At 50.2% G+C, this 13,515-nt stretch overlaps 1 protein-coding gene across 2 annotated transcripts in view; it reads right to left on the bottom strand.

The window, feature by feature from the left end:
* Nucleotides 1–13,515, bottom strand: part of LOC140899126 (carboxyl-terminal PDZ ligand of neuronal nitric oxide synthase protein) — a 61,071-nt gene that overhangs the window by 6,357 nt on the left and 41,199 nt on the right. For both annotated transcript variants that reach the window (XM_073314013.2, XM_073314012.2), the window contains 6 exons: nucleotides 11,610–11,702; nucleotides 10,229–10,287; nucleotides 7,070–7,178; nucleotides 6,024–6,165; nucleotides 5,396–5,541; nucleotides 1,931–2,098 (listed from right to left, as the gene is read on the bottom strand). In XM_073314013.2, the coding sequence (XP_073170114.1) occupies nucleotides 1,931–2,098; nucleotides 5,396–5,541; nucleotides 6,024–6,165; nucleotides 7,070–7,178; nucleotides 10,229–10,287; nucleotides 11,610–11,702 (717 nt within the window). The remainder of the gene's footprint in view (nucleotides 1–1,930; nucleotides 2,099–5,395; nucleotides 5,542–6,023; nucleotides 6,166–7,069; nucleotides 7,179–10,228; nucleotides 10,288–11,609; nucleotides 11,703–13,515) is intronic.

The raw sequence follows: 13,515 nt of genomic DNA, 5'->3' as shown, positions 1-13,515 counted from the left end.
TGTGCAGTGAACTAGGGCCCACCCCACGGGCGGCTGCATGTCAGTGGGGCAGCATGCACGGAGGTTGCAAAGCCCTTTGTGCTATAGGAACGTAGCACATCGCAGGAGTTGCTTCCACAGGAACTGGCTGCTCCCCTGCAGGGAAGCCCTCCTTTATCTCCCTTCCCCCTACAAAAGGAAGGAAATCCACAATGAAATATGTCTGAGGGCCTGGGAATTCCAGAGGCTCCGGGACAGTTCGGCCCCACAGAGGCAGCTTCTGCAGGCTGTAGTCAGCCCCCCTGCAATACCTTGTCCCCTCCATGTACATACCCACCCCCCGAAGCTAACAGTGAGATGCATATTTGCACACCCAGGGTAGACGAGGCTGCTCTGGCCCTGTCTTTCTCTGTCAGCAGCCGAAACCAGGCAAACTCATTGACCCCCGCCTGGCGGCTGTGGTGTCAGGCCGAGTGGCTGAGACGGTTGTGATGCGACGGCTGCTGTGGGGCTGACCGTCTGCCCGCCATACGTAGGGGAACGTGCTGTGGAATAACGATGCAAAGGTAAGAGCTGGGACTCTTCCTTCTGAGCTAAAGCTATCCCCTCCCCCGATGGGCCATGCCAGAGCCCCTCCAATGGAGCCTAGTCCCCACCTTGTTGGTTTAGGTGAGTAGGTTCTGGAAGGTGGTCCCTGCCCATCAAGTACTGGCTGGATTAAGAAAATAACGATAGGTTTAAAAAAAGAGCAGCCCCCTGGTACAGCAGCTAGTTGGGGATTATGACTAAGGCTAAAATTTTGTCATGGTTATTTTTGGTAAAAGTCACGGACAGGTCACGGGCAACAAACAAAAATTCATGGAGCCCGTGACTTTTACTAAAACTGACCGTACAAGCTGCGGCAGAGGTGCACAGCTCCAGCTGCAGCCCCCACTACAAGCCGCAGGGCAGGGGCTCATGGCCCCGGTGGCGGCCCCCACCGCGGGGCTGTGTGAAGAACGTAGCCCTGGCTCCAGCTGAAGCTGAAGAAGTCACGGAGGTCCAGTAAAGTGGGGGCAAAAGACATATCTGGCTTCAACACTAAGCTTGATACGTTTATGGATGGGATGATATGATGGGATAGCCTAATTTTGGCAATTAATTGATCTTCGACTATTAGCGGTAGATATGCCCTACGGCCAGTGATGGGACGTTAGATGGTGTGGGATCTGAGTTACTACAAAGAATTCTTTCCTGGGTGGCTGGCTGGCGAGTCTTGCCCACATGCTCAGGGTTTAGCTATCACCATATTTGGGGTCGGAAAGGAATTTTCCTCCAGGGCAGATTGGCAGAGGCCCTGGGGGTTTTTCGCCTTCCTCTGCAGCGTGGGGCACGGGTCACTTGCTGGAGGATTCTCTGCACCTTGAAGTCTTTAAACCACGATTTGAGGACTTCAATAGCTCAGACATAGGTGAGAGGTTTGTTACAGGAGTGGGTGGGTGAGATTCTGTGGCGTGCGTTATGCAGGAGGTCAGACTAGACTATCATAATGGTCCCTTCTGACCTTAAAGTCTACGATTCTATGAAGTCATGTAGTCCGTGACTGCCATGGCCTCCGTGACTAAATCGTAGCCTTAATTATGACTTCTGGGTTCTAGACCCACCTCTGACATGGACCTTTTTTTTTTTTTTTTTTTGCTGGAGGGGGAGAAGGAGAGACTGTGCCTCAGTTCAGACGCTAAGGGCCACGTTCCACCCCGGATTGCTCTGCAAGACTCCCAGGGGCCCCAGCCAGGGAACAGAGCAAGGAGCAGTGTAGGGCTTGAGTTATCCAAGGGCTAATTCAGCTGGGCTAGTAGGAAAAGGAACCTCGAACAAGGCAGAGGAAATGGTTGCCAGTCAAAGGTCAGTAAGTGGAGAGAGAGTGTGTGTGTGTGATCCCACCCCGAAACAGGGCTGCGGAGCCCCTTACCTGTGCCACAGCCACCTGGGTCTGCTGCTGCTGCTGCAGTAGCTGATGCTGGAGGAGCTGCAGGCAGTGCTGAGATGCCAGGGGGGCTGCCGAGGCAGAGGAGCAGGGGCTGCTTGCACTCAGCAGTTGCTGGGACACAGAGGGGTAGATGGAGCAGTTTTCGGCATCCTGGGCACAAAGAAACGGGCTTAGTGACACGAGTATAGCAGTTCCCAGATCAGCTGTTGCTGAGACTTAGGCCTTGTTTACCATGGAGGGTGGGCTCTGGCTAGAGTCGTTGGTCCTGCTCCCTAGCGTAGGCAGGCAAAGCTACTCTTTGCACCGGTGCAGCGTACCCCAGCAGCACTGCACTGATGTACTATGCAGCTTAAAACGGTTCTGCTTATTCATAGTTGGGGTTTGCACCAGTGCCTGGCTACTGACACTTGAAAACCCTAGTGTGGACGAGGCCTTCAGTATGTTGAACAATGTGCTGAAGCAAGAACAGGATCCTGGTGTTTGGCGCTGTACATGTGTATCCACCCGCTCTCCCGGCTCCAAAGGGAGTACGTTTTCCAGTGACACCACTTGCAATGAGTAATATCCCTGTGTGCATGTGTGTTTATGTGGCGCTCAGAATAGGAATGCAGGGTTTACGTCCCCTGGTACCTTCCCCTACTGGGAAGCAGTGGCAGAAAGTGGCTTGAATCTCCCAGCAAACACCCAATGGGAGCTAGTCTCCAAAATGCTCCAGCTGCCCAGAATCACCGACAGATACTAGGAATTTTGCTGTTTGGCAGCCAGAAACGTTTGCCTCCATTAAAGTGAATGATAGCAGATGGACTTGAGCCAGATCCGTTAGTGTATTAAGACACTGCAGGCAGACAACATTAATAATTAAGCAAAGCAGGCTTCCTCCCCTTCCAGTAAACCTCAGAGACCCAAGCCCCACCCCTGTCAGTTCACTGGAAATTAAAATGACACTGGAGAGTAAATGTGACTGATTTCAGAGCTGCCTTTCTGGCTCATAGGTGAATGGAGGTGAATTTCCCTCTCTCGTGCTGGGCAGTTTCAGAACCCACAGGAGTTTTACACTCACACTCTCTCTCTCTCTCACTTAAACCCTAGCCCCCTGGGTTAATGCTCTCCTGCCTCACCGTCCTAAATCAGCCCTTGTTTATACACTGCGGAGTGGCTCACTCTTCAAAGCAATCAATTAAAGCTTGGTTCTCTGGACACAGCACTCTAGGGTCACTCTTTTTAACCCTAGTCAAATGGACCACTAACAAAATACCGTCAGGTTTAGCCCATTGGGTGCCCTCCGAAAGGAAACCCAGATTTAGAGGGGAGAAGTTCATTGATGATTGAGAACCAGAGCTGTCAACTTGCAGCCGGGTAAGAGAGGGCGTCCCCTCATTGCTCGGCGGCACCTTTCATCCCCATGGCTCCCAAGGCTTTAGCAAAGAAGCCAGCCCTGCACAGGCTGTGAGGGTCCCCCCCGATGACACACTGCGACTACGCAGTGGCCACGGGTGTCGAGCACGCAGCAATGCGTGAGGCAGGAGGTGATTGTCACAGCCCAGGAAAGGTGGAGGAAGAATGTAAAGAGACAGAATGTAGCTCTCAGAGGGAATACCTCATTTAGCAAGGCCTGAGGTTAACACCATTACTCCTGTGAAAAACTCCAGGGTGTCTTCAGTGGGCAGCAGTACCCCCAGACAGCGATGCCTCAAACAGCACATGCTCTCCACGGAGGGGAACGAGCCACGTGCTGCTAACCACCAACACACCACGTGTGGCAGTGAGCTGGTGCTCCTGGGAGGGACCCTGCTACAATCACTAGGGAAGTTGACGCGATGGCATTACAGACTGGCGAAGCTTCTCCACTTTTAGGAAGAGGAGGCCCACGCCAATGCATGGCTCTGGCCCAGGAGCTTCCAGGCAGGGTGGGAGTGACAGCGTTGGGCTACACGATGTGTTTGCGCATTCTCTACTGGGAGGCGGTTCAGATCGGGCTCTCTAATGTACCCTTCAGGGAGCCGGGGGGGCGGTGCCATTCCTCTCTTGGCTACGAAGGATTTCCACAGCGCCTCTCTAGTGGGACACCTGCAAGTCAAGGGTGTAAAACAAAATCGCATTCCACCTGGGAAGAAAAAGTGACCTCCCTGTAGAGAGAAGCCAGTCTTGTCAGCCTGCGGCAGCTCCCACTAACCCACTCTGTCCTGGGGAAGTGCATGGAGCCATGGCCAACCAGTCCCACTCGCCCTAAAAATTTGCATTTAAAATTCATTTCCTTCCCTTGGCTGGCGCAATGCAAGCAGCTGCAGGTGCTCCAGTGCCCAGCTGGACTAGGGCCAGTTCTGGATATCAGTCATTCAGACAGATCACCTTTGGAAGCCAAACCCTTGGAAATACCTGCAGTCCAAGCCAATGACACACATCCCATTTTCATCTGTTTCACTAGTCACTTTCAGCCAGACTCAGCAAGTGATGTGAGCATTTCAGTCAGCCAGGAAATGCTCACCGAAACAAATCTTCGGCTCAGTTTTTCATTATACATTATGTCAGTTTAATAGCAACATAGTCACTGTGTGAGTTCAACACTGCGACACAGCTGTCTCCAGCACCTCTCTGGACACCACTATTTAGCAACTGGGCTAGGAAAGGGACACAGGAATTCCCATAGCAGATCAGATGTGGTCCATCCAGCCTGGTATCCTTTTTCCAACAGTGACCAGTACTTGATTCTTCAGAGCAAGGTGCAAGAAAACCAGACTGGACAACTGCAGAATAATCTGCTTACAGGGGAAGCTTTTTCCTAAATTATATCAGTTAGTTGGACATCTTATTGCCTAAAGAATGAGGATTTATAGTCCTTAGTTTTTGTCCTGTTTAACATTAACAGTGTGGGGTGTTCTCTTTAGCCACACAAAAATCTAACCCCTTTTAAAAACCGGCTGAGCTCTTGGCCTTAGTGATATCTTGTGGCAGCAAGTTCCACAGGTTAATGATGCAAACCCACCCTGGAAGGCCAGCTGTTTGCAGTTGCTGCATTCCCTGTTTGTTGCTCCTCTTCACTTCCCAGTGACCAGCTGCAGTGAGCCAATGGGGAATTACATTCTGTATAGCAAGTCCTACAGGAACAGTCCTCTATCAGGATGCTTTAGAGACATTAATGGAGCCTCAGATCTGCCGGACAGTGCATGCCCTGCAGGCAAGATATGCAGCGTGTAGGATGGAGCTGGGGAAGCCTGGACAGGTGGCTACCTGACCTGCCTCTCTACTGCAGCTTTCAAAGGAAGGGGCTGTCCTGCTGGCTTTCTGCCCAGGGACATGCTGAAACGAAGGCAGTTTAGCGTCCCGTGACTGCTGTTGCTGTGAACTGCCCTCCTGAGCGAGGCTGTGGAATGAACCCCCAGAAGAAAATGCGTCATATCAGCGAATGGGCGTCACTATCAAATTCCCCCCAGCTCCGCCCGTTATTACCTGACAGCTCTGTCCGGATTTCAGGATGCCCAGCTCCCCCATGGGGGAGGGCAGCTCTTCAGCGCCCCTCTCAGACAGACCGATGCCATCGGAGTCCACGTCAGCCTCATCGACATCCACGATCTTGGCTCCCCCCTGCTGGTGAACTTCAAGGGTGAGAGTAAAACAAATGAAGGAACCAAAATGCGAGCAGATCAGAGCAAGGAGACTGAGTGGCAGGGCCGGGCTGGCAGGAGAAGGGAGAGCAGCTAAAGACTAGTTTGGCTTTCCTTAGCCATCTCCACGTGTTGGAGCAAAGTTAACGGACAGGAAAAGTGCCTTGGGGGGGTCAGTGCAGCACGGGGCTGGGCCAAGTCCTCAGCCCCTCAGGGCTGTGTCCACATGGGGGATACTTCCCTCCTCTGGATGTTTTTAAGGCACTCTGCTTCGTTGCACTGAAGGGGCTGGAGCAGCAGAGTCTGTAAAATGCACGGTCTCTGGGCCGTGAGCCCAGCTGCGGACATAACCCATGGTCAGGGTTAGCACCAAGACAGCGATGCATCACCAGAGACTGTCCCCCACCCGAGAGCACCCAGTGCGCCAGCTGCCTCGGGAGGGGGCTCTGCAGGTGTCCCCGGGGAGCTGTCACCTTCTAGAGGCTGCTCTTCCACAGACTTGTCACTGGCGCCGTCCGCCTGTCCATCCGCGTTCTGCAGTGCGTGCTGCAGGCTCAGCTTGTGACACACCTCGAAGGCCTGGCCCACTGTCCGCACCACCCGCATGGCCTGGCTCTGGGGAGCAGATGGTTAGAGCCCTTTGGAGCAGGAGCTTTGCCACAGGTTATATCACGGAGCAGAAACCAGCCATTCCCAGGAGACTCCTGCTATTCCCTGCTTCCCACCACGGCTCTGCTGATGGGGAACCATCCCTCCACATCCCAAAACAGAGCCTGGGCCCGCCTGGAGAGCCAAACTCCCCCCTGCCCAAAGGGGAGCCTTCTAGGCACACTTAGCAGCATGCAGGCCCCAGGAACCTCCATAAGGCTGCTCTGGGGCAGCGGTATTTAGGAGGCATCAGATAATAGGGACTAGAGCAGCACTAATCACTTCCCGTTTTGAAATGCAGCTGCCTCTGACTGGAGCTCCCAATTCTCTGCACAGATAATTCTACATCCCTTTGTGCCATTGTCTCCCCAGACAATGGAGTTTTACTCCTGGCTCCCTGACAGACTTTATTCCTTGGTTTGCTAGGTCTGGAGCGTCCTCTGGACAGTTATCTGTGTGAAGGGGCTGGGGCAGTGTCCTTCCTAGAGCTGCACTGTACGATTGTCTGCTAGAGAGAGTTTGGGGGAGTGCAGGCAAGCCTGAGTTGGATAAACTTTAACTTCTGCAGCCACTGCATTGGGAAGCGTTAGTCGGGATGGAGATACGTTTAAGCCAAAGTTAATGAGCCTACCGATGTTGTTCAGCATCCCTAGTAGTCTGCTATAAATGGGATAATTAACCCTACAATATGTCCTTAGTTCTCCGGGTAAAATCCAGGATGAATTCTCAGCAAGACTCACTTGCCCCTTCGCTCTGCCAAGTACCCATCAGGGATTGGGGATGGGGGGGGGGTTTCCTCCCGGGATAACCCAGACCGTTACAAAGGATACACGCCTCTGAAAAGCTAGTCACTGCAAATGACCCACCGCACCTTCTTTTTGGATTTGAAAACGTTGCATCTGAAGGAGTTGTTGGCGCCATCCCTTGCAATGTAACTGAAAATCTTTAGGTCCTGCGAGTCGTGCGACACGTAGAAGATTCTAGTTAGAAAAGACACAGAGTGAATCAGAGACACTAAGCGTGGCAAAAATCTAGATTCCAGTATAGCAAACGGGACACGGGAATCAAACCATCCAAAGTCAGGATCAGGCACAGAGCGGCTAGTCAAAAGGATCCCGGGGCAAAGGAAAAATAGGAACAGCCCCACGGGTCTGGAAGAGAGATTCCTCTTTCCTTCCACAATTAGCAAGGCCAGCGAGCAGCTAGTAAGATGGCACTTTGCATGTCTGAGAGAAATCACCTGTTTCTAAAGCGGGTACAAACTCTAAAAAGCTACAGCATTAGAGACCAAGCATCTCCCTAGCTCCTGACAGTGAATCTAGTCTCCAGCTGCCGCACCGGGTGTTCTAACATCTAAAGTCACATTGTGCCTAGCACTCAGTCAGCCCAGTGACATCTGGGCTAGGAAGTTACAGGGGGTGTTTCGGGCCCTTCCTGTCACATCAAAGGGAACAGGAACAGTCTGCATTTTGCTCTGCTATGGTAGCAGAAATAGCCCTTCCTCTTTTAACCTTCAGCCATTAGCCTCCACGTGTTCACCTGTTCTGCCTCAGCCCTCGACAGCTGAGGGAGCTCTGCCACACACTGGACAAGGAGCCAGCGCCCTTTCAACCGGAGAGCAGGCCAGTGTCAAGAACGACCACAGATGACCACCTGCCTGGCAGGGGCAGTTTCAGGGCAGGGGTTCCTAAGTCCAGGAACCCACCGCAGTTTGGGAAACACACTCTGCAACGAGCCACGTCAAAAGCCATTAGCTAGTTTGTCCTAGCCTACAAGGCAGAAAGTGGTAGCATAGGCCTATTATCATTAATGACAGGCAGATGGTACAATACAGAAGCCAGCTTCCTTCTGATGCTTCTGCAAAGGATGCTGAATTCAATCTCCACCCCATTCCCAGCTCAAGGGATTTTCAGTCCCCCCTTTACCTCCCCTACCCCTGTTAACCCTGGCTCCTTCCCATCCTCCACCTGACAAAATCCATTTCCAAAGACCACATTACAGTTTTTTCCACTCAAATTTTTGTCCATTTTATTCCCCACAGTTATTTCATTGGGTAAAAATGCACTGAGTAATTTCAGCTGTGAATGAGGGAGACGGGCGCATGTTTCTCCTTCCCCCTCCAGTTCTCTGTCTTTGAATTCTGCCTTGAATCCGCAATCAGGACAATTATCAAGAACATGGACTCGGCCCTGTAATAAGCAAGTTGTCTTCTTTCAAGATTATTTTAGTAACAATCAAGCTCCTTTCTAGAGAGTCTACTGAAATTACCCTCTCCCTTTGGCACACAGACCCGTCTCCTTTAAGAATGCCAGAAGGGAGAGGGACAAGAATAAGACAAATATCAATGGTGCCTCTTGGAAACTCTTCCCCACCATTCCCTGGATGTAAAATGTAGGTATCTGAGCTCCTAGTGCTGTGGGCTTTGCTCTAACGATGCAATTACTGGCTTAACAGATTTAACAGCCTGAACCAATTTAGGGCCTTTAGAAAGTTAGTTTTATAGATTACCTAGCATCATTATGGCTGCCGGGGAGGAAGGAATTCCAGGAAGGAATTCCATATGTCCTAAGGCAGCCAGAATCGAGAGACAGCTCACACACCAGAATTCAGAGATGTTCACTATCGAGTCTAGTCTGCCCACCTGACATATGGCTGGGGTGGGGATGGCAAGTGATTGCTTTTAGTCCTTTCAAGAGATTAATCTGAGATTCAGTTACCAGTGTCAGAGGCAATCAAAGGACACCCCTTTCCCCGTGTGTTCCAATCCCCTGTCGTTGAATAGCTGCCCAGGTGTTGTATTGTAGCTCTGCCTGGGGATTGAGAACTGGACCACGTTTGGCTCCTGGGGAAGAAATGCTGCTCTCCTGCCAAGCACAATGGCCCAAATCTCTATGACAATTTCCACTGTATGCCCGCCAGGCAGTGAGTGTGTACAGTACCTTCAGGCTCTCCCCGAGCCTGATGACAAGCTGTGGATTCACCCGTCATCTCTTCTTGTCCCATTGTACAGAAAGGGTCTGCTCTTAGCTGGGGGGGTTCATCCCACCCAGCATTAACTCTTTATCCTCTGGGATGGAAACCCTCCAGCAGGAGCTCCGTTTGTTCAGCCCCAGTACAAGTGTTAACCCCTCAGAGCCAGGCGCAGCCTAGGCTGCGGTCACAAAGAACTAATGGACAAAGGGGCTGCTCCAGTCCCCCGGTCTCTCCCTTCAGTCTTCCCTGCCTCTTGCTGATGCATCCATAGCCAAAAGGCAGCCTGCACCCACACACCCGTTCTCCATAGACCAAAGAATCCCACTGGCTTTAAAACCATGTGACTGTATCTGGCCGTGGTCACATGCCCAGACCAGACGGACCATTGTGGTGCAGTGGTTAGAACAGCCACCTAGCAGACAGGAGCGCTGGTTTCTAATCCCAGCTCTGCCGCTGATTTGATGTGGGGAGAGGGGTTAATCACTGAAGTCCCCGCCCTCCATCTGTAAAGCGTGGAAAACACCTGCCTCCTGGGGGAGCTTTCTGCCTGCAAACGCTTGGAGATCTTGGGACAGACTGTAGGGAAGGGCACTGTTATTGTACCAGCCTTCGTATGGGTCAGTTTCCTCACCCTATCCTGTCCATGCTAGACAGGACGATTAACAAAGGCTGTCTTTGGGAGCACACGGCAGAGAGCACCGAGGCTAGGTTAGAAGGGGAAACGGGGTGGATTTTTCCTTAATTCAGTCTGCATCACAACTAATTGTTCTTAGCACCTAAGAACAATGGTCTTCAGTCACCCTCCTCTTCTAACACAAATAACACGTATCTATTTTAAACTAACATTTTCCTAAAGGGCGGAGGCATTCTCCAAAAACATAGGGAATCAGAATTCCTTTCTTAAGTAATGTAGCCACCTCGTTAATTTAACACAGGCCTTTGGGAAGCACAACTGTGGCTAGGCAATAATTTGGCACATAAAAGCCATGCTGAATGCATCCTATTACATTTGATTGGTTGCCTCTAAAGCTAGCTGGCGCAACCCTCCGCAGCCTACCTGTAGACAGGATCGTGCATCACTAACATCTTACTCTCGTCCCAAGTCCATTCTTTTCTCTGTAAGCAGGGAAGAGAAAAAAGGAATGACAGACCTTAGGAGCTGAAGCCACACTGCTCTGCCTGATGAACTGTTTATAATGCGAACCCAAGGAGAACAGTGGGTTTTACCTCAACCAGAATCTAGGCCAGGATTTGAATATTTTAGTGACAGTCATTTGGCTGAAGAAAAGCTGGTGGCTCAGATGTAAGTGCACACTTTGGACCATTTAGCCCTCCCGCAGGCTTGAAAAATGGTCGTAAGCTAGAATTCGGTTATCACACAGACAGAGGAAGGGCAGGTTTGGCACTGGACTGACTAGAATTTAGGAGATTTAGGTGCAATTCCCAGCTCTACCTCAAAGTTCATGTGTGATCATGGGCAAATCATTTCATCTCGATTCCTCAGTTCCCCATCTGTGAAATGGGGATAATGGTAATTCCTGCCCTACCAGCGTGTGGAGGATTAGCTCATTAAGGTATTAATGTCTGCAAGGTGCTTAGTGGAGCTGGTCAAAAACCCGCTAATTATTTTTTATGGGAAATTTTGTTTAAATAATTTTTGTTGAAACTTCCTTTGAGAATTGTTTGTTTTGGTAAAAGAAAAAAACAAAACAAAACCCACACCCCTCTCCACCACCCAACAGTTTCAACTGTCAAAACCATTTTTCAGTCAATTGTTTCTGATGGAAAATTTAGAAAACGGGGTTTTTTTGGTGAAAATTCTTTCAAGAAAGGTCATTTTTCATCAAAATTCTGCTCCCCCAGAACCATTGTGAGCAGCTCTAGCACTTGGACACAGCCCTGGCCTCACAGAAAAGCCTGTTTGCAAAATTAATCTGGTTTGGCCTCACAGAATCCTTCACTCTTGTCAGAATTTCCCACTAAGCAGCTAAAGTGCCGACTCCAGGCAGTGCAAACCCCTCCCTCCGCCCCCCCCACTCACTTACCCGACTATCTTCACACCACATACAAAAAGCTCCTTTGTAGGAAACAAACACACGGATGGCAGCCAAATGAGGCCACAACTTCACAAGAGTCAAAGAGGGACTGGACATTTATATGGACAGCAGAGCACCCTCAGTTTCCATAATTGCACAAATTTTGGCAGGGATACTAAATCTTGTGCTTCGGCATTTAAACCGATCTCTAACGACTAGAGATTAGGATGAGACCTAATGTGGGAGATGGATTATCCCACATCTGGCGACTGTGAGGTTCTTACAGCTTTCTCTGAAGCAGCTGATCCTGGCCACTGGCTGACAGGACACTGGGCTTGCTGGACTTTGGGTTCTGATCCAGCCATGGCTAATCCCTTAGACACGTTCGGTGTGAAGTCTCACCTTCTGCTTCTTGCGCAGAATCACCTTCACTCCGTCCACAGAAACGATGATGCTCACTTTCTTCTTCTTGATGTTCTTTGCTTTGAATTCATACTAAGGGAAAAGAACCCCGAGTTAGAAGAGATTTCAGGTCAATAGTTAACACCTGGGATGGACTTAGACAAAACAGGCAATTTTAGCCTAAATTTTATTTTAAAAAAATCTAGTTCTAGCTGAAGGAGGAGCCATTTTGTGCCGCTGAGGGAAGCGTGTTCAAAAGGCACACTGGCAAAGGCTTCTTTGTGTGTGTGTGTGTGTGTGTGTGTTTTTAATTAAAAATGACCCTTGTTGAGGAGACAAACTGACCTTGACTTTGGTGGGCTATTTTCAAAGCCCAAAGTTTCCTCAGCTCTTAATGGGACCTGAGCACTGAAAATCTGGCCACGAATGCCATGTTCTTGAGGCCTGTGGCTGGAACATGAACGTTGGCATCTACCTGAGCAGACTCTGGAACTGACTGGTAGACTCTCACTTGCGTGTGATTGCCAAGCCCGGGGGAGGGTACCAGTGGAGTGTGGGGGAGGGAAGCGCTTGGTGGATGGGTTTTGCTGGTGCTAATGACTAGTTAAATGGCAAGTGACATAAATGGGCTTTCAAGGAGGGAGAAGGGAGGAGGGAGAAGACACAGCAGGGAGAAGACACAGCACACATAGTCTGGATAAAGTCGGGGGAGGCACTGTCGTCAGAGAAGGGGGCAGCAACCAGAACCTGCTGGCATATGGAAATTCCATTGGTAGCAGATAAAGTGCTGGCAAATCCAGCCTCTGTATCAAAGGGTTAACTCAGAGGGATTTGCCTGCAGGATAAGCTAGGAACTGATGACTTCTGGCAGGTCCATTGTCCTTGGGTTTGGGCACTGCAGTGCACAGCGCAGGACCATTCAGAGGGAGGACCATAGGGGCAGCAAAAATGCAGTCATCTTGGCTATTAACATAATCGTATCCACTTCGATGGGCTCAGTATCCCTGAAACACTTCAGGCTCCTATCTGCATGCTCCTGCTGAATGCCACTTATTTTAAAAATTACGGAGTTTGTTTTTTAAATATTGCCCTTGACAAAAGCTAAGGAGCAAGCCAAGAGACAGCTAGACCGAACATCCACAAGTTTTGTGTGCAGACACTTACATCACGGACCCAGTCCTTACGCCCCCATTCTGGGCTTGGTTCTGAGCTGCTAAATATTTTTACACAGGATTTAGCTGGCCCCGTATGAACAATGGACTCCATGCATGGGCCAGACCCTCAACTGCTGTAAACCAACACAGCTCCATTGAAATCGGTGTAGCTTCAGTGATTTAAGCTGGCTGACAATCTGGCCACATGTATCTATTTAAAAAAATACTCTGGATTAACTTGGTGTAAGAATTACTGTTGGTTGACAACAGTGAGAATAAATCCTTGTTTTAATAGTCTAATAACATAAACTCAGCTGTAATTGAGCTGGTGAAATCAGCAAGGGAGCCATTGCAAGGATTGCCTGACAGCCATAGCCATGTAAACAGCAGCAGTGAGGCTGTGAACACTAATGTTACATACACTTCAAAATTGCGCAAGATCCTGCAAGAGTCACGGAGGCCCCGATGCAGGCGCATCCGTCTTGATTCTGGGTAGTATCCAGATGCTGGCAATGCATTCAAAGGCAGCTCTGCTACCCCCACGGGCTCTCCCGTCTCCAAAGGGGATGTCCCTCCCCTCCTTACAGGTCCTACTCCATTTTCATTTTAAAAGGGGGGAGATTTTAAACTGTTGTTTTTTTTTTTAAAAAGGCAAAGGACTCATGCCTCGCTAATTTGCAACTCAAAATAGCAAGAGACACGACCCAGGCCTGAGGGCTAGGATTCGTTTTTTCCCTGTATGGGGTACGGTG

This window comes from Lepidochelys kempii, chromosome 16 (genome assembly GCF_965140285.1).
Source record: "Lepidochelys kempii isolate rLepKem1 chromosome 16, rLepKem1.hap1, whole genome shotgun sequence".
Classification (NCBI taxonomy): domain Eukaryota; kingdom Metazoa; phylum Chordata; order Testudines; family Cheloniidae; genus Lepidochelys; species Lepidochelys kempii.
Note: the sequence above shows the minus strand (reverse complement) of the source record. Positions and strands in the feature narration are given on the sequence as shown.